The following is a 22,152-nucleotide window of genomic DNA, read 5'->3' as shown; positions in this document are numbered from 1 at the left end:
AGTACATATCTGCTACCCGTTTTGTATTTCTATTACGTTTTCATTAATTTAACATGGACTTTTTCGCATAGCCAACTTACCCTACTATCGGGGCAAGTTGACAATGCAGCACGTTTGTATTTCACTTATTACAAAGAAACTATACAGTATACAGGAGCGTTCCTTGCATGAAAATGTAGAAAAAGGTTCTCTCTATCATATTAGTACTGTTTAATCATGATAATTATAGTTATTTAAAAACTCAAATGCCGAAATTGTGAAAACTGTGCCAACGAGCCCCGGTCTCCACTAATAAGATCGTGGTTGGCATTAACACATACACGAAAAAAAGAAGTGTCAAATCAACACTGATATAATAGAAATGAAATTGTTTGTTCCGCCAATAATGATTAAACCAGAAAAGTTTATTATTCTCGACTACAATTAGCAATACGTATATTGAGACGTTACGACGTTTCGACCCTTAGGATTGGGTCCTTCTCAAGCAATCTGGTATAAAACTAATCTTTGTTACGACTTACACATCTGCGTTTACGAAAATTTTTGCCGAAATGATCATAAAATTAATCGATGTATAACTCGGTGATAGCAGAGAATGTGTTTTATAAGGAGACTGTGACCACCGTGATGAAATGCTGTCGTTAATGCCCACAGAAGAATTTCGGAGCAAGACATTATCGCGGAGCGATGACCAACGCGTGTTCACATGTCGGAGTTGAAAGGCGTACTCCTCAACACTGATGTACTTGTATATATGCAAAAATATATAATCTTAAAATGAGATTATATTGCGTTAAACGAAGAAAACTTGCTTGAATGAAGTCATTTATATAGTTAAACGAAGTTTTATATAGTTTAATTAAGAAAAAAAAGTTGAAATAAAAGTTAAAATTCTTATAAGAAGATTATATATTCTTGCGTATATACAAGTACCTATATCAATGTTGATTTGATACTTCTTTTTTTCTGTGTAGAAGAAGTGTCTGTCATGTTTGTACAGTCAGTTATAACAATTAGTTATCTGAGAATTTGTAACTACAAAATTCTAAAATATGGGGCATTTAGCTTTGATCTCCCCTATTATGGATGTTTTTATTCGTATAAATAAAATCAATTTCACATATTGTTAGATATTTTGTGATATCTTTAGATTTTATTTTCATTCCTTATTTTTCTAGTTGCTAATTTTATATCGCGCTAGTTTAGTCGTACTTTTTCCATTGCATTCATTACATATACATATACTCTCTCAGGTCGATATCAAGATATTCGTTTTCTTCATAGCTGGTTTCTTGGTCTGTCTATGTATAATACTTTCTAATCTGAAACGCTTACACCATGTGTTTCCAACGAAGATTGCCAATCACATGAATAATTTGTTAATTCTTTAATATTAAAAATAACTATTTCAAAAAGAAGACAAAGAAAAAATATTGTTTGTCAAACAGCATATACATTTGTTAAAAAACAAGACAGTATTAATTTTTTACATATTTTATTAGTCGAATTAAATAAAGTATTTTGATTTATAATCACTGGCGGACTAAACTACTTTTTAGTTTAATCTTGATATTGAAATTATTAGATAGTTAAAATCTTACTATCAAGAATAGATTGTCAGATATTAAAGCACAAACAATTTTAAATAAAAAAAATTTTTAATTTGAAGCTTATTATTTTATATAGGTCCTAGTATTGTTTGTCAATTCGGACTTTGTATGTTTATCATAATATATCCATTTATACAGCGTAAAAAGTGATGATGAAGACATTCTCGTTACATAATAGGAACCCTAGCTACCGAGTAAATTTAATAGAAATTCGATCGATTCAGACTTTATTGAGAATTTAAGACAACATTATATATAGGGTATAGGGTAAACTCGGGTAAGATGGCCATACAAGAAAGATGGTCAACCCATGTTCATTCGATGTTTCATGGCGAGCTAGACTGAAAGAACATAGGTTGGCCATCTTTCCTGTATAGGCCATCTTACCCGAGTTTACCCTAATAGGGTATGATATAGCAATTTATTTATGTTATTAATATTTACCGCATATTAATTGGGAGTATCGACTGTGTTTCTCGATTTCTAAACTTATGTCTTTCGATTTCGTAAGAGTGTTCCTTGCTAAATCTTTGTTTTTAATATTATATTTTCTTGAAAATTGCATATATGACAAAATTTGTACAATTCACATTGAAATAATATGTAATTTGTATACGTGAGCACAGATTCGAAATAGGACGAGTAAAAAATGATAAGAGAACGGGTGGGTTGGTTGCATAACCCAGGAAACCATCTAAATAATATTTCTTCAAGAAGAAGAACCAAGTTGCGAGAGTCGCGCGCAAGTTTTAACGAGATGGCGGAACGAGTTTAGTTCACAGCGAGGAAAAGAAAAACGACGAGGACGACGACGACGGCAGCAAGAACGATATTTCTTCGTCGTTCGTTCGCCTTTCTCTTCACTCTCACGTTTCACCCCCAGTCTTGGGCCGATCGTACTATTTTCCTTATCTCTTTTCTTCTTCTAACTCTCCATTTACCTGCAATCCAATGTGAATCGCGAATACGGATTTAATAGCGTCTAAGAAATGGAGATAAAGGAGAAACAAGTGATGAAAAATGACTCGTTGAATAAAGTAACGGTATTGCATACGTTGAGATGCCATTAAATATTTAATTAACGATTATTCTCTTGAACGGAAGTAATTGGTTTTCGGCATGTTTGCAGTAATTCGCTAGTGGACCGCGAGTGACCATGCTCATGCGACGAGCGTGTAAACATAAAATAAATTTCACGATAAACGGTCCGCCGAATTAGGCGTAATAAAATGATTAATGACACGTATAAGTTTGGTTTATATGCAACAGTACCTGTCCGTTCTGCCAAATCGAATTGCGACAAGCGGTTATTTAAATTTCTATTTGACACTGTCTAATTCTTTCGGCCATGATACTTTAATAACAGTAAAATAAAGACAGATGGAATATACTATAGCTACACTGACGATCGAACGAGAACCAAGCGTGTTTCTTCAAAGGAAAATTCCTGACGCTATTAAATCCAATTTCAAAACTTTTATTCTCCCTACCACCACGTGCGCCACGGCAAATTTATTTTCCTTCCCCTTTGTGAAGGGGAATAAATTGCTAAAAGGATTCCGAACAATATAACGCTATTTATCATCCACCAAGGGACGTTGGAAGGTTGATTCTTTGATTCCACTTCCACATCGACCTCTCCTTTTCTTCGAAAAAGTCCTTTCCCCGAAACTTTTCATCTCCATCGTTCCTTCAATCGTTTCACATACAGAGATATGCAACAACTAAAAGTAAAACCTTTTCGTTCACTAACAGTAATACGCTAATGAAGAAAAGTAAATCTGCAAACATAACATTTCAATAAGAATGGAAGATATAAAGTTTTGCTTTCTACGAAACTTGTATAACAAAATTGAATCCAGTTTATGTACGTGATTCATGTTTGTTTCAGACATTTCACACACCGAGTTTCGGTGACGAGGACTTTGACATACCAACCATTCATCCTCATTCGCATCAGCAACAGCAGCAACATCATCAACAACATGACTCCATGCAAGCGTACCAATCACAGGTATGCTTCCACTCGACAATGTTAAAATGAACATATTCTGTCATACGTTGACCGAATAGAACAACATTCAAGTTGTCCTAAGATTATATATACACTGTTGGAAAATTTTTGACGTTTTGTTAAAAAAAAGTCCTTGTTAAAATTTTTGTGTAAAATAATCAACACATACATGTGTAGATTTAACATATGCCTGCTATGTTAATTGAACTTAACAAATTTAAAATGTAAAATTATTAAAATAATTTATTAAATATGTTAAAGTAACACAATTTGAATGTATTTATTAAATGTGTTAAAATTTACAGAAAAAGAATGTTGATTTTACTCTATAACAGAAGCGGGAATAAAAATTTACAGAAAAAGAGTGTTGATTTTATCTTACAATCTGAACTTTAACATAAAAGTTATGTTAATTGTACACATAATTAACCTCAAATTACGATCAGAATTACATTTCCTTTCTGTTGAAATATTTTAACATAGTATCGGTGTTACCATTTAACACATCCATATTATGTTAAATTAACACAAAAATTTGAGTGGACCGTTTGGAACATGTGATTTATGTTATATTTAACACAAATTTTCCATCAGTGTGTATATATATATATATATAATATATATGATAGAAGTTTCAAATTAAATTTTGACATAACCGTCTTATGCTATCTTTGTATTAACATCTCTCCTTCAAAATTTTTAGTTTGGCTTTTTTTGTATATTTCTACTAGGGATGGAATCAAGTTCAATACTCAGGTAGCAAGCTGACGTTATTTGTCGTCAAAATGACGTTTTTGTCGACATCTTGACGTTGAAATTGCGACAAATAACATCGTGCTATCTTGGTGCGGACTTAAAAATTCAAGTCAAATCCAATAATCAAGTTTCTAAGTTTCGAGTGATACTTATAAGAAATAATATTTCATATACGAGGGTAGTCTGAAAAGTTTTGAGCCTCAAACAATTTTTTTCGGTTTTTTTAGTTTTATTTTTCAACGTGTCTCCTTTTAAGTCGATGTTAGGCTCAAAACTTTTCAGACTACCCACGTACATTATACTTGCGAAGTAATCGATCCCGATTAGTTAGTTTCGAATTTTAGAATGAGTACATGCTGGATTAATTCACATACAATGTATTTATAAGTAGTTTCTATCGTAAAGAATCGAATCTTTTACAAATAGTAATCTTGAACTCTAAGAATAAAGTTAATTTAAAGAATGTAATGTAAATTTTTAAATAATATCTTAGTCTATATTTTTAATAATATTTTTATTATGTTTAATTTCAACAATTAATAATACAATATATATAATTATCAAAAAATAATATATTAAAATAATTGTTGCTTTACGTTTTGATTCGAAGGAAATTTTTAGTGAAATACACATACCTACAAGAGTCGAACAAGATTTGATCTAAGTTTGAGTCCACTTGGAAGTATAATAGGGTAACTCCGGCATATACGCTGCAGCTAAGGGAAACTTAATTTATCGAATACTATTTACTATGTTTAAGGCAAATGAATTATACCAATAAAAACTTTATACTGTCTACTACTATAAAAAAAATAGAAATATAAAATATTCATTCTTTGTATTTAATAAAAAAAACTTTTAGAAACTCTTGCATTTTTGCCATATATATATCCCAGAGCGGTGGGTTATATAACATTCATGGATGAAATATACGCCTTATAAAAAATTACAAATAATGTTCATAAATAAGGCAATAAAATGTCATAATAATAAGTTATAAAATGTGTGTAAGAAGTTTATTAAGATGTAAGAATGATAAACAAATTATAAAACTGAAAAATTGTTAAAAGAAAATAGAAGAGCGATAGATGCATTAAAGATTATTGTTAGAAGGAAAAAGAACACATAGGAGATTTCGAGTTTTACAAAGTGTCTGTACTATGGCATAAATCCCGCATGCTAACTTGCCGTATATCCTAAACAGGAGGGATATACAAGATATTAAGTTAAACAAAAAATACAAGAGCTATGCACTTGTATTTTGTTGTATTCCATCATTTACTATCCCTCTACACTTATGTATCATGAAATAACCATTAAACCTTTTACATTCCCTACAGTAATCATTTTACGTAGGTCGTAACACAAGATCGCGTTTCTTACTACGGTGAGAAATCGATTCAACTTACGACAGTTTTGTTAAGGAGGGAGCCTCATGTAAAACGCTGAAAACAAGGCAATTTTCTGGAATTTTTTTTAAAGAGACATTAAAATGAAACTTATTGAAACTTGGGTAATGGTTTTAGCAACATTTGTAGATGTAAAAAAATATTTTTTTATTGCAAAATTTTTTATTTATAAGTAGCAACAAAGCCTATTCTCAAAGGCCGCGGCGCCGGACTTCACAATTGGTGTGCAGCATTGCGCCTGCAATTAATCACTGAATCAAAAATACAAAATTTTTTTACTTTTATTATAAGTTACCATTGTCGGTAAACCTATTTGTTCAGTAAAAAATGCAAAATTAAAGAAATAACAGGACTTAGAAAAAAAATTCGATTTTTTACGGAAAAATTTTGGTTTTAATTATGCAATAAAAGTTATTTAATTTGATAAAATGACTAAACAAGTATAGGTTTACATACAATGGTATTTAGTTATCTACATGTATGCCAAAAAGCAAATCGATTGGTCGAATAGTTTATGAGTAATCTTGCACACCAATTTGAAAAACATTTTGAGAAATTTTGAGAGATTTTGAGAAAAACGCGTTTAAAGTTTCAAGTTCTCGGAGCGCGCGCTTTACTTGCGTAACGCTCAGGTATAAAATCGCCTATTTCAAGTTCGAATTTCGCTCTGGAACTTTGGGAACATATTCTAGAGATATTATACTAATAATTTATGCAATAAAAATTTTTTCGATTTTTTTGACCGGTTACATGAAGCTCCCCCCTTAATATTAACAGTAAAGAACTGAAATTACAACCCAATACTAATATGGCATAAAGGCACATAAGGGCTCAGTCACAATGAGAAAAATAAGGAATAAGATAAAGGAATAAGGAATAAGGGAATGTCGCATCTCACTTCAGTACATGTACATTAAAGTGAGATGCAACATGCCTTATTCCTTATTCCTTTATCTTATTCCTTATTTTTCTCATTGTGACTGAGCCTTAACAGATTAATTGCGAGCAAGTACCTTCATTCCTTCTATTTTTTCTGACATCTGCGGCGTAAAACCCTACGCGGCGTAAATACTGGAGTTACCCTATTCTTGTTTTTCAAGATACTCATAGCAGATTCAACCATTTCGTCCAGGTTCGAGTTTACTTGAAAGTATTGCTTTTATTTTTTGAAGTAGTCATACAGAGTTCGAAATTACGCCAACTGATTTGAATCTACTTGTAAGATATTTATCCCATCGTTAATTTCTACATATTTTTTTTCATTCGTTTGATCGATTCATTGAATTTTGACCTCCGCGAAACATTAAAAAGATTATAAATCGCATAACAATGCGTAACAATATACATATACGCATATATATACATGCGACCATTGAAAAAACATGAAAAATAAAAAAAGAACGACGTCAGAATGATGTATCAGCCATTTAACAACTTCCGCATTCAGGCATTATTCATGTAACGTTCAAGATATTATTTTTAGACGCACGCTCATCGTTTTCTCCCTCTTATTTTGACCTCGAGATAAAGAGAGATAAAGAGATGTTGAAACGCGCAGTAGAATTCCATGATCTTCATCAACGAGAAAAGCCTCGAGGAAAATAACTAATTCCGCGCGTAATATTCTTTCACAGCAAGACATTATTTTCAAAGATCTTTTTATATCCATAGTATTTATATTAATTATGGAAAAAGATGAATACTCTGAATAATTGCGAAGCTACGTGACTTCTTACTATTTTCATAATCTGCATATTTAAAATTGATCCGGTTGTTATAGTCAAAGCCCGAAACGCGGGCATTTCTAGCATTGACTGGTCAATTCTGCGGAATGACTGGTCAATCCTGAGGAATAACCAAGCGCGTCTTGATTAAAGCAGTTAGGTATCAGGCTGGGAGTTTGATTATATATATTAGCTTTATTATGCGGTAGAAGGGGCTCCGCCTGCGGCCCCTCCCCCGCCTATTTGTGTACTGTTTATACACACATATTAACAAATTACTACAAAACTTTGACCAAGACGCTTGGCCGTTCAGCAGAATTGGTTAGTCAATCCTAGGATTGACCGCGTTTCGGGCTTTAACCATAACACCGGTTACAATTAAGAATTTTTTCTATAAATCATGCAATTTTGTTACGTATGGATTAATGTATCACTTGCGTTATATTATATATATATATGTTACGGGCAAAGTCCGCATGGTGTGCAATGTCGGCATTGCCCGGGCAATGTCAGCATTGCACAACGCGACTGGGCAAAGTAGTTTATTAGCGGACATTGCCCGGTTTGATGTGGGCAAAGTTAACACTGCCCATCCAGCGATGGCAATGTCAGCAACGATTACACAGCCCCACAAAAAAAAATTTTTTTTCTGTCCGGCGGACCGGACTAGTCAATTCTTACGTATTTTGGGTCGCTGAATCCGAATCCGAGGTCAGAATTCAAAAGTTGGTTCGTGTTTTTTTTATAATCTCAAAAAACATACTTTTTTAGTACATTTTGAGCCGTAATGAAAAAGCGCGAGCTAGTTTCGAAATTCTAACCGTGGATTCGGATTCAAATGCTTGAATTACATAACAATTGACTAGATTTTTTAATACAAAATGGCAGATCCAATATGGCGGACCCAATATGGCGGATGTTTTTTCAAATTAATCCGATTCGCTTGAAACTTGGTACTCAGGGGTTTTTGTGGTCGCTGAGTACGAATCTAATGTCAGTTTTCCAAAATTCAAAATGGCAGATCCAGTATACCCGATGAGTTTTTGAAAATTGACCAGATTTGCCTAAAATTTGTTACTCGAGGGTTTTTGGGGTCGCTGAATACGAATCTGACGTCATATTATAACATAATCACACTGAAAATGCAGTTTTTCCCACATGACTCTGAGAAAGTACAAATCTTATATATTTGACGTCCAAGACCACAATAGTCAAAGTATATCCACCCTGGCGAAAATGAGAAGTTTCATAAACGTTTGTTTGATGTTTACGTGAGCGTTTGCGGAAGTTCGTTGAGAGTTTAGAAACGGTCAGTAGAGAGTTCGTAGAGCGGAAATTGCAACGCTGCAGCGTTTGAAAGGCGTTTGTATATAGTGTTTTTGAGAGTTTGCACAGCGTTTACATGACGTATGACGTTTGCTGAGACTTCTTTAAAACATTTAGAGATCCTCTGTTAAGCGTTTAGGCTGCATTCGGAAACGTCACCCGGGTACACACGGGTATAGTCCCTTCTCTTTCTATCTCAGCGAGTTAGAAGGAGAAGGGAGTATACCCGTGTGTACCCGGGTGATGTTTTCGAATGCAGCCTAAACGCTTAACAGAGGATCTCTAAATGTTTTAAAGAACTCTCAGCAAACGTCATACGTCATGTAAACGCTGTGCAAACTCTCAAAAACACTATATACAAACGCCTTTCAAACGCTGCAGCGTTGCAATTTCCGCTCTACGAACTCTCTACTGACCGTTTCTAAACTCTCAACAAACTTCCGCAAACGCTCACGTAAACATCAAACAAACGTTTATGAAACTTCTCATTTTCGCCAGGGTGGATATACTTTGACTATTGTGATCTTGGACGTCAAATATATAAGATTTGTACTTTCTCAGAGTCATGTGGGAAAAACTGCATTTTCAGTGTGATTATGTTATGATATGACGTCAGATTCGTATTCAGCGACCCCAAAAACCCTCGAGTAACAAATTTTAGGCGAATCTAGTCAATTTTCAAAAACTCATCGGGTATACTGGATCTGCCATTTTGAATTTTGGAAAACTGACATCAGATTCGTACTCAGCGACCACAAAAACCCCTGAGTACCAAGTTTCAAGCAAATCGGATCAATTTGAAAAAACATCCGCCATATTGGGTCCGCCATATTGGATCTGCCATTTTGTATTAAAAAATCTAGTCAATTGTTATGTAATTCAAGCTTTTGAATCCGAATCCACGGTCAGAATTTCGAAACTAGCTCGCGCTTTTTCATTACGGCTCAAAATGTACTAAAAAAGTATGTTTTTTGAGATTAGAAAAAAAACACGAACCAACTTTTGAATTCTGACCTCGGATTCGGATTCAGCGACCCAAAATACGTAAGAATTGACTAGTCCGGTCCGCCGGACAGAAAAAAAATTTTTTTTTGTGGGGTTGTGTTATCACATTGCGGACTTTGCTCGGTTCCAAGTGGGCAATATCGACAATGCTAAATCTCCGTGGGCTAAGCTGCGCTAAATGTCCGTCTATTTAGCGCAGCTTAGTCCATGGAGATTTAGCATTGTCGACATTGCCCGCGGAGTCCGTAGTAGTCTAGGTTTCTCAATTTTTGGGACAGATATTTATGTAATAAAATTATTAGGTGCAAATTTAACAGTATTTATTAGAATATAGAGTAATTGTATAGATGGGGGGATCACCTTGGATGACCTTGATATTTTAGTATGTTGTCAAGGTCACCCTCCTGAGTGACCTTTAGAAGGTTTTAGCCCGCGCTCGTTATTCGTTAAAAAGTTATTAACAAAAAAAGTTTGGGAAATATAGCAGCTATTTTGAGTATTGAAAGGCATAAATGACTAATATATATGTCGTAATAGTTTACACATACACTTTTTTTTTGTTTAGTTTTTGTTTAGTTTTGTTTAGTTTAGTGACGCGCTTTAAACAGTTAAATACTGTTAAAGCGCGTCATCTAATCTATGTAGATTAGTGACGCGCTTTAAACAGTTAAATACTTTTAAAGCGCGTCATCTAACCTATGTAGATTAGTGACGCGCTTTAAACAGTTAAATACTACCTACATAGGTTAGATGACGCGCTTTAACAGTATTTAACTGTTTAAAGCGCGTCACTAATCTACATAGGTTAGATGACGCGCTTTAAAAGTATTTAACTGTTTAAAGCGCGTCACTAATCTACATAGGTTAGATGACGCGCTTTAACAGTATTTAACTGTTTAAAGCGCGTCACTAAACTAAACTAAACTAAACAAAAACTAAACAAAAAAAGTAGCCCACGGAGATTTAGCATTGTCGACATTGCCCACTTGGAACCGAGCAAAGTCCGCAATGTGATAATCGTTGCTGACATTGCCATCGCTGGATGGGCAGTGTTAACTTTGCCCACATCAAACCGGGCAATGTCCGCTAATAAACTACTTTGCCCAGTCGCGTTGTGCAATGCTGACATTGCCCGGGCAATGCCAACACTGCACACCATGCGGACTTTGCCCGTAACATATATATATATATATGTATACATATATGTGTATATTAAATTATTATAGATAATGCAAGGTAGCGGTATGCAACAATCGCCGGATGGTCTGAGTCTGGACGCTGGTGGATTTCAGCAACAGCTCTATCTACAGCAAGAGCATTCGATGCAACCGATCAATGTCAGGTGAGTACGACTCAATTCTTTAAGTTACCGTTAATGATAACGGTATAAATTAGACCTTAATTTTGCGCACAGAATTCATGCACTTTTTAGCCGCGTATCTGTACGAGCATAATATGCTGAATCCATGATGAATCCATTAATAGAGAAAATAGAAGGGAGAAAAAAAATTGCTTGCAATAAAATTCTAGCTCGTAATTTTTTAAATTAGGCGAGATAAGGGATATCGGTGCGATAGTAATTGAAAGAAATTCGAGAGAGAAAGGGAGAAGACGGGTGGGAGGGAGAGAGGGGAAGAGAGAGAAAGAGTTTCAAAATGTCATGTCGTCGTCTTCCCTTATTCTTCGAGCTCGAATGGAGCTCGAACGGAATTCAAACAGATGGCGATGATCGGAAGATACTAAAGCGTAACAAAGCAAGATTAATGAACATCGAACATTCTTAGCTATCTTATATGATCGTTCACCGATGCCAATGACACTATGAAAGTACTCGACTCGTTTACTGCGCGACTAGAAATCATTCCGCTATGATTGAGCATCATTACTCCATTAAGACACGTAAGGCTTTGTTTTCTATGAAAAAGAAGGTCATATCGATTAAGATTGATATGCGGGAATAAGCACGAGTCTGAAATTACGTTTCTTCTCCCAGTACCGAGACTGTTTTGCAACGTTAATAACAATTTACACATTAACTTGGGAAACTCGACGAAATTCTGCGAATGGAAAATTATTGAATTAGCGATATACTCTCTTATATGTGGTATACACATATATAGCAAACATCGCGCAAACCGTCGCGTCGCGGCGGGCGTACCATTGCATAACTCCAAATTATGGAAATTCGACTTACCTCGTTACTGCGCACTGTCCTGCAGCAATTTGAGTAAAGCCAATTTTGATCATTAGCATAGTATGTAGCACGATCAGAGATCAAGATCTCGTTCGTTTGTACATTGTTCTCGCGAAAATTATTCCCGCTTAATCTCGTAATACCCAAGATGATCGAACAATAAAGTATAAATTCACCGTTTTGTCTTGTCGTGACTTCGAATGAGGAAGAGGCTCGACAAGATTGACATCGTGATATACGTAAGGTGCAATTCCAATGGAAATCCGTTGCGTTAAGATATAAGCAAACCGTATCATTCCGTAATAGACTGGAACTTAATCAGCGAGAGATCGGAGGAGTCGGTGCGCGATTCCTGCCTTTGTTTCTCCAACAATATTTTTTTACACAAGAATGTTTCATATTACTTCTCACTGCCGTTATAGGATTATGTCTTCTCGCAGGACGAAGTGTTTCTTTCTTTGTTCTGGGCGAAATGAAGGAAAATCGTCATGCATACGAATGAATGGATATGTACGTGTGTACGTGCTGCGTGCCTGGCGTGCATGCGTGCCCGCACATCTATGCAAGAAGTAACTGATGCTATGATTTACGTGTATTAATGCCTACCGAATAACGTTCGTGAGAACCTGCCATTACGTAGTCTTACAAACCGCAATTTAGAACGTCGAAATTTTTTTTAGCTGATGAACATCTTCGCTATGGGAGATGACGGGGAGGAGACTGGGAGGGAGTCTCCTCGGCCCTTTACCCTTTGCCCAGAGGTATCGCGAAGTACCGAGCGAGCATATTTTGCTATTCAAATTATATACTGTAATCAATCTAATTAGAGAGAGGAAAATACACCGGGTAAAAGTATCAGATCTAAACGCGCGTTATCAGCACAGTCCAGTACACCGTGAATCAAAGCGGATATATCGCCAATAGTTATCTACGCGCAATTATCTTGTGCATAACGTGACGCATAGATCACCAATAACTGCGCTCTTATGCAGAATGCTGTACCGTGTAGCTGACGCAACCTTATAGACAGATCGATCTATAGATAGTATTAGCATTAGTATTAGCACAAGTATCGTACAAATGGCTGTTGAGACACAGTAAAAATACTGTTTATGCGACGATAAACGATTGCCGATTAATGTTTAATTAGTAAATTCTATATACGGCTAAACTCATTATACGAAAACAATGGCGAAATAATAAAGAGAACACTGAAAATATCTTTTTTAATGAGTTTTCTTCTTTCAGATGTCGTAAATCTTACAGAGAGAATAGAGTTGTAACATCACAAGGCAAAACGGCCTTATGATTTCACACTGCCGGTCAAAAGTTTGAATTAAAAATGTCTATACTATGTGAAATGAAATCAACTACTTACTCCGCCCTCTTTTTTACCCAAAGGTATTGAGGTGGTACATAGAGCATTTTATGCTTTTGCTTTTATAATCACTTTTGAGCTCTGATGTACAGGTGATAGGCCCACAGCATTCTAGCTCAAATATAAAATGATTTTATAGGAGAGCGCTTCGAAAGTTTTGATGCTATTTGGCGTCACAACTTTTACATCTCTTGCAATGATTTATGTTCTTTATCTTTGTCTATTTCAAATCAAGGCTATAAGTAAAAGATTTGATATTAATATATCGAAATATATCGGTATGGAAGGTTATAAAAATAAACTTAAAATATTGTTTTTGCTCGTGTTTCATGGAGTCTGTTCTAAGTTAATATTCCTTGATATTTTTATCGTTTGTATAGATTTTATTTTTATTGACATTATATCATTTTTATTAATATTGTTTTTATTGACATTTTATCATTTTTGCTTCCTCATAGAGGAAGTTTTGTGATGGTAGAAAAAAATTTTTTCGAGATTTTGATGGAAATAGGTTTAGAATGTTCCAAAATGTCGAGAAATCACATTAGTAGAAAATGTCCTGAAGTATGTGCGCGCGCGCGCGCGCGTGTGTGTGTGTGTGTGTGTGTGTGTGTGTGTGTGTGTGTGTGTGTGTGTGTGTGTGTGTGTGTGTGTGTGTGTGTGTGCGCGTGCGTGTGTGCGGATTTTTTTTTGTACACGCATCTACTTCTATAATTTTTTAGATACCGGGCTGAAATTTTCCACACAAATAGAGTATCATAGAAAGTATATTCTCCTCTAATTTTCTTAAAATCTGTCAAACGGTATGGATTTTAGGGGGGTTTTTATTTTTCAGAAAAATATGTTTTACGCTGTAACTTTCTCAATATTTGAGATACCGGTCTATTTTTAATTCTATTATATTCTTCAGTCTTTTCTACCCCTATTTCATATATAATTTTTTAAAATTTGGTTGATTAGACCCAGCTTTATAAAGCTCCTATATTTGTACGGATTCCCCGAAATTTCAAACGTCTGTATTTCCAGAACTAATCAACCAAATCTTAAGGCGTCTTCCATTGGGAAAAACTCACTGGCACTCATTGTCAGTGTTTCAGTTTTTGAGTTTTTCAGAAACATGCTCACTAATTCTACCAATGAAATGCGCTCCAACCACTCAGTGCTGCCAGTGTTAATGAGTTTTTCCCAATGGAAAACGCTATTAAAGAATTCTATATGAAATAGGGGTAGAAAAGACTGAACAATATAATAGAATTGTTGAGATTGCCGCCTGTAGGATCGAAAGGTTCGGTATGGGAAATTAAGATCGTAAGATATTGACTATAACATAATACGAATTTATTGAACAAGTGAATCTATCCGGCGCGCACGGAACGTGATAGTACACAACACAAGTAACGTGTCCGCGATCGTTCGAAAGAGTGAAGGTCGAGAGACGGTGAGGTCTCGATAACGCATGATGCGTGAACGTGCCCAAAAGGGGGAATGTATTTCGCGCGCACCTGTAGACGTTAGATGTCGTTACCATGATCCGTCCGAATAATACAGAAAGAATGCCAATGTACGATGTGCACAGAAATAAATGAGCGTATTCAACACTCCCACTCACACAGTACATTATTCACACTCAAAACATACCAATACACTCTCTCAACATTCTGAATCTATCTTTCCTCAACGCTTTTGTAAATAGATCTGCGAGTTGCATATCGGTATTCACGTATTTCACATCTATCTCGCCGTTATCGTATTTTTCCCGTATGAAATGGTACCGAACACCGATGTGTTTGGTCCTTTTATGAAACTCGGGATTCTTAATGAGGCGTATTGCGCTCTGATTATCCACGTTTAAGACAATCGGACCTTCACATCGGTATTCAATGTCTTTGAGCAGTTGTTTTAACCAAACTGCTTCCTTTGTTGCAGTGCATGCCGATACATATTCTGCCTCGGTCGTACTTAACGAAACAATATTTTGTCGTTGTGATCCCCAAATCACTGGACCGCCGTTCAACAAAAATATATAGCCGGAAGTAGATCGTCGCGTGTCGACGTCGCCCGCATAGTCCGCATCTGAGTACGCAACTGGAAATGAATTTGTTCCCTCGCTCCGATAAATTAATGATAAATCTCTCGTTTCTTTCAGATAGCGAATTATACGTTTTACCGCTTCCCAGTGATCTCGAGAATAGTTACACATGTGACGACTGACTACATTTACCGCGTATGAAATGTCAGGGCGACTTACAATTGCCAAAAAGTTTAGACTTCCGACTGCCTCCTGATAAGGCACTTTTGAGTCAAAATCATTATTTTTCTCAGCAGACGTCAGACTCACATTCGGATCTGCCGGTACGCTCAGAGGTCGCGATTCGATCATATTGAATCGTGCAATGATTTTATCAATATATCTGTGTTGATGAATCGACATTGTTTTAATCTTACGATCACGCTCAAATTCTAAGCCCACGAAAATGTTCGATTTCTCCACTGTTATGTCGAATGACTTGGGAAGCGCATCTAAGATAACGTCAATTTCATCTATATTTTTCGCTAAAATTAGACCATCGTCTACAAACAATGCGAGGAATACAATCAAACCGTTAATTACACCTTTATAGATGCATTTATCTGCATCGCAAGCTTCAAAATTAAATTGTTTCAAAAATGACTTAAACTTTAAATTCCAACAGCGCGACGCCTGCTTCAACCCGTACAACGCTTTCACTAGCTTGCACGCGACACTTTTACCCTTCACATTCAACCCACTTGGCACTTTCATGTAGATTTCTTCAGACAGCTCCCCATAGAGGAAAGCCGTTTTGATGTCGAATTGACCGATCTCCAGATCCATCTCCGTCGCAACAGCCAGTAGGACGCGTAGACTGTCGTATCTCACGACAGGGGAAAACGTCTCCTTGTAGTCGACTCCTGCTTGCTGCGAAAAACCTCTGGCACAAAGGCGTGCCTTGTAACGTTGAATGTCACCGGACGGTGACCTTTTGACCTTGAAGATCCAACGAGAATCGATGGTCTTCTTCTCCTTGGGAAATGGAACAATGGACCAAGTTCCATTTTTCTCATGAGCGTCGAGCTCATCTTGGATGGCGCGCTGCCATTCCGCTGCATCTTTACCGTTAACGGCTTCGTTGTATGTAGCTGGCTCATGAAATTCGACAAAATGTGCTTCGAATCTCTCGGGAGGATGCATTAATTGACGATCTCTCAATCGGGGCAATCTGTCATGCCCTTGCACTTGCTCAGCATTCACTCCCACTGGAACGATGTCGTCTTCTTCTGCTGGAGCGATGTCATCTTCTTCTGCCGGAACAGGAACCGCTCTCGCCGGCATCTCGAACTTGATGTCGACTGTGTCTCTTTTCTTGTTGTCACAAGTCGATGTCTCGTTGAACGTGACGTCTCTGCTGACGTAGAGTTTCTTCGACGAGGAATCATACAGTCGATAATTTCGCGACTCTCCTTGATAGCCGACCAAAATTGCTTTCTTGGCTTTTGCATCCAGTTTTGTTCGCTGTATTTTCGGTACATGCGAATAGGCTTCTGATCCAAACACCCTGATGTGCGAAAGATCAGGCTTCTTGCCGTGCCAGACCTCATATGGTGTTGCTCTCTCAACTTGAGATGTCGCCGTCCTGTTAATGACGTAGACTGCCGTGTTGACGGCTTCTGCCCATAGAAATCGTGGTAAACCTTTGGCCTCGAGCATCGTCAAAGCTGATTCGACAATTGTCCGATTGTCGCGTTCTGATCGCCCATTTTGCTCCGGTGTGTACGGTGCCGTGGTCTCCAGCTGGATACCTCTTTCTGCCAGAAACTGCCTCACTGGATTGTTTATATACTCGCGTCCGTTATCGACCCTGAGGGTTTTGATTGGTTTATTAAATTGATTTCTTACCAACTGTTCGTACTCACGAAAACGATCTAGCACATCTGACTTATGCTTAATGAAGTAAACGTGTCGATACCCGGACGCATCATCCTTGAAGGACACGTATAATCTCGCTCCTCCCAGGGAATTCACTGACATGGGGCCGCATACATCGCTATGGATAAATTCACCTGGCTCCCGTCTCGTTCGCGTTTTGTTTTTCGGAAACGTGAGTCGATGTGATTTTCCGATTTGACATGGCGCACAGAAGAAATCCTTTGTATCATCTATTTTCATGCCGTTAGTCAACTTGACTGAATTCTGTACTGCTCGCTTGTTTATATGACCCAAGCGGTCGTGCCAAAGTCGCAGGCTGTTTTTCTCCGTCGTCGTCGTGTGTACTTCGTCTTGGACTTTGCTCGCTGGTTCGATGTACAGTCTGTACAATTGGTTGCTCTGCTTGACACCCTCTATAATGGCTTTACCATCACGCACAATTCGAATGGATTCTTTTGTGAGCACCACTTTCAAGCCTTTTTCCGTGCACAGCCCGAGAGAAAATAAGTTCTTTCGGAAGTTCGGGACATACGCCACGTTTTCGATATTAAAGTTTAGCCATTGTCCGTTAACCAAACTTTTGATTGGCACTGTACCGGAACCATTCACCGCGCACGCGCCATCGTCACCGAGAACGATGGATCCCGAGCACTCTTTGAAATCTGAGAACCAATCACGACGAAATGTTATATAGCGCGAACACGCACTATCTCCGTACCACGTGTCTCGAGTATCATTATTCAAGAATCGTTCTTTTTCGCGATTTACAGTACTTAACGCGAACACGTCCTTTGGCTCGAAACTCTCGACAGCGACGAGGGCACTTACGTTGGCTTCGCCATCTTTGTCACCGTTATCACTCTTCCGCTTCCGACACGATCTGATCAAATGCCCGGTTATACCGCAATAATAGCATTTGACTGTCTTGTTCGATTTTTTGCACGAATCACTTTTCCCTGTTTTCTTCGCGCTTGATGCGTTTGGATTTACTGCACTCAAAGCAGCAGCTTTGTCATCGTCGTTCGTTAGTCTGTTCTCTTCCTTGATTAACCGTTCACGTAAATTATCAACTGTTTGATTTTCTAATGCCACACTGTCCCATGCGGTCACCAACGCGTTAAACTTCGAAGGAAGACTACCGAGTATCTTGGCCATCAACGCCGTATTCGAGATCCGTTCTCCAAGATCTCTAAGTTGACGCGTCATGTTCTCAACCTTCGCTATGTGTTGAGCTACACTGTCACACGAGCTCATGCTGTAGGCATGAAATTTCTGATTCAAATGTAACAGATTCGACGCTGAAGTCTGTTCGTGGATACTTGTGAGTTTATCCCACATCCCTTTAGCAGTGTCACACGTTATTAAGTATTCGAGTTGCGAATACTCGACTGTTGTGGACATTAAGCACATAGCGGCGGCATTGTTCATCGTCCAGGCGGCGAATGTGGCGTCCAAGGGTTTCGGTGGAACTATCGTTCCATCTACGTAGCTTTTGAGCCCCTTCGCCACCAATGCCGTGGTGATCTGGAATTTCCACAGCTGGAAATTTGTACCGTCAAATTTCGTAATCTGCTTAACGTTGACGTTGGCCATTGTTTATAACCCGCTAAAAATTTGTCCACGATTTCTGTTCTTTCCGTCACTATATAGCGCACGGAGGAGTCACTATTGCTCGAACGAAAATGGCGCGACCACGTTGTCGATCAACGAGTCGCCCGTTCACTTTCCCGATCACACCGTTGAAACTCACTCGCACAATTTTCCGATACCGAAGCCAGACACCGTGCCTGGGCCCATAACCTGTTGAGATTCCCGCCTGTAGGATCGAAAGGTTCGGTATGGGAAATTAAGATCGTAAGATATTGACTATAACATAATACGAATTTATTGAACAAGTGAATCTATCCGGCGCGCACGGAACGTGATAGTACACAACACAAGTAACGTGTCCGCGATCGTTCGAAAGAGTGAAGGTCGAGAGACGGTGAGGTCTCGATAACGCATGATGCGTGAACGTGCCCAAAAGGGGGAAGGTATTTCGCGCGCACCTGTAGACGTTAGATGTCGTTACCATGATCCGTCCGAATAATACAGAAAGAATGCCAATGTACGATGTGCACAGAAATAAATGAGCGTATTCAACAAGAATTATTAAAAAATTGCTCATATAATAAAAAAGTGCAAATTTGAAACTTGCACATTTTGCTTCCTATGTACGTATTCTTCGTTATTTCAAACGGTTATAGCTCAAGAACTAATCAACCAAATCTTAAAAATATACGAAATAGGGGTAGAAAAGAGAGAGAGAGAGACTGAAGAATATAATAGAATTAGAAAAATTGCCAATATTATAAAACTTTAATCCTTAAAGACTATACCTCAAGTATTAACCGCTTGAGACTTATTTTTAAAAATTGATGTTTTTGGACAATTTAGTCCCAATATCTCAAAATTTGCGAAAATTAGAAAACCCACAGGCATTTATGCTATGGAAAAATTAAAACTTCCTTAAAATAAAAAACAATGTATAAATTTTTATCAAAATGAGAGTAAATAAAAGGGTTGTAGATCATGAGGCAAAAGTACGCACTTAGTTTTTGATCCTATATATCTACCGTTGAGATATAGCTAGAGTCTTGAAATTTGAACTGTAAAATCTTCAAACATTCTTTTTCAAAATTCGTTAGGGCTCATGTCTATATTTTGAATACATTCCATGTAATAAACTTTTCTTGAACTGATTGCAAAAACACACTTTTGCCCCATCGGTGGGGCAAAAGTTTGCATGCAGTGGGGCAAAAGTGCGCAATGCAGGTATATTTGTTTTCGTGTAAATTAGGTTGACAATGCTGAGTTAATTCGTAAACTGTCTGAGTGGCGCCGTATGACAGCCGATTCGACTAAACAGCGTTGAAACTATTAATATTTTCGATTTGTTAACTCGACCCGACTCGGGTCAGATCGAAAGTTCAGTTTGAAACTCGATGACTCTAAACTATCATGATAGAAAGCATTTGTTAACTTCCATCACATATTCTTAGCATTATGGCGGCATATTATCATATTTTATTATCATTTTTCCGAACTTTTAATCTGACTCGAGTCGGGTTGAGTCAACAAATCGAAAACGCTATATGAGGTAAGTTTCATTTTTCAGCTTTCTCATGTAATATTTTGATTTCTTCCAAACTGTATTTCATAAGTAGAAATAAACTTAAGTAAATCATTGACAAGACATTTTGATTAACTCGTTTCTAGCGTGTTTCGTGTCATGCTATATTAGATATTTCAAATTGTTATCCGTAGATAGTAATGCTTACCGGTAATTTAAAAAGTGTCTCATGCTCCTTAGAAAGAGACGAAGAATGAGTTAGCCGTTAAAAGTTAACCGACGTTTGTGGAATTGGACCTTAGAGTTAACTTCGGATATCAAGTGTGAACTTTTGCCCCACCATGATATGCGCACTTTTGCCCCACGAGACACTTTTTAAATTACCGGTAAGCGTTACTGTCTACGGATAACAATTTGAAATGTCTACTATAGCATGACACACGCCAGAAACGAGTTAATCAAAATGTATTGTCGATGATTTACTTAAGTTTATTTCTACTTATGAAATAGTTTGGAAAAAATCAAATTATTACATCAAAAAGATAAAAAATGAAACTTACCTCATAGTTTCAATGTTGTTCAATTGAATCGGCTGTCATTACATATGGCGCCACTCAGTCATGACACCTTAAAATTAACTTAGTCTTGCCAACCTAACTTACACGAAAACAAGTAATACCTGCACTGCGCACTTTTATCCGCCGCGCACTCTTACCCCACTCTACTCTACTACTTGACTTGAGTGCCAAAATGCAACGCGATATAGAATTAGAAAAAATATCCGCAAATAATTATTAAAAATATTAATTATTTAATTGATTTTTGTAGTGGTATAACAAATATTAGTATAACAGATATTAGTCGTAATAAAGCTTATCAGAATAAAAAAAAGTGTGCAAGTATAAACTTGCAAATTGCTTCCTCATAGTTTTTAAGTGTGCAAGTAGAAACTTGCATATTGCTTCCTGTTGCGGGGTGAAGTCACACGAAAGCCAAAGAAGACACCGCGTGTATAAAGAAAAGCTTTATTGATAATCACACGGGTAAAAGTACGCAGTGAGACGTGACAATACGCACTGAGGACTCGCGGACACACAGAGTGAAGGAGAGGAGAAAAACAAAAGAGGCGGTTTTGCGTTACCAACTTAGGTCGTGAAAGGATCAGTTGGCTGCACTTCTTAGTACTAAACGAAATAAACTTAAATAGTATCTGACCAATAAGGACTTAACAAAGAAAATGTGAGAGTCCATACATACATACTTATGAAAATACGATATTTATCGTAACACTTCCTCATAGTTTTTAAGTGTGCAAGTAAAAACTTGAACATTGCTTCCTCATAGTTTTTAAGTGTGCAAATTATAAATTTGAACATTATTTCCTCGCAATTTTTAAGTATGCAAATTATAAATTTGCACGTTGCTTAAGCAACATTTTATTTCGCTCATAAAGCTTCCTTTATGAGAAAGCCAAATTAATAAATATCTACTAATAATTATGCATAAAAAAACAGGCTTCCTCAAAAGAGGAAGCTTCATGAGCGAAATAAAATGTTGCTTAAGCAACGTGCAAATTTATAATTTGCATACTTAAAAATTGTGAGGAAATAATGTTCAAATTTATAATTTGCACACTTAAAAACTATGAGGAAGCAATGTGCAAGTTTCTACTTGCACA

The 22,152-nt window shown here is 37.0% G+C and overlaps 1 protein-coding gene across 1 annotated transcript in view; it reads left to right on the top strand.

Moving 5' to 3' along the window:
• The window catches only part of LOC139775993 (TOX high mobility group box family member 4), a 95,599-nt gene that overhangs the window by 51,100 nt on the left and 22,347 nt on the right, over positions 1–22,152 (top strand). Inside the window, exons 3-4 of the mRNA XM_071712381.1 lie at positions 3,502–3,624; positions 11,071–11,186. Of these exons, the coding sequence (XP_071568482.1) occupies positions 3,502–3,624; positions 11,071–11,186 (239 nt within the window). The remainder of the gene's footprint in view (positions 1–3,501; positions 3,625–11,070; positions 11,187–22,152) is intronic.

The sequence above is a fragment of the Temnothorax nylanderi genome, unplaced genomic scaffold (genome assembly GCF_030848795.1).
Source record: "Temnothorax nylanderi isolate EJ_2023f unplaced genomic scaffold, tnyl_v1.0 TNYL_tig0109_pilon, whole genome shotgun sequence".
NCBI classification, from domain to species: Eukaryota; Metazoa; Arthropoda; class Insecta; order Hymenoptera; family Formicidae; genus Temnothorax; species Temnothorax nylanderi.
This window is presented reverse-complemented; position numbering and strand designations above follow the sequence as displayed.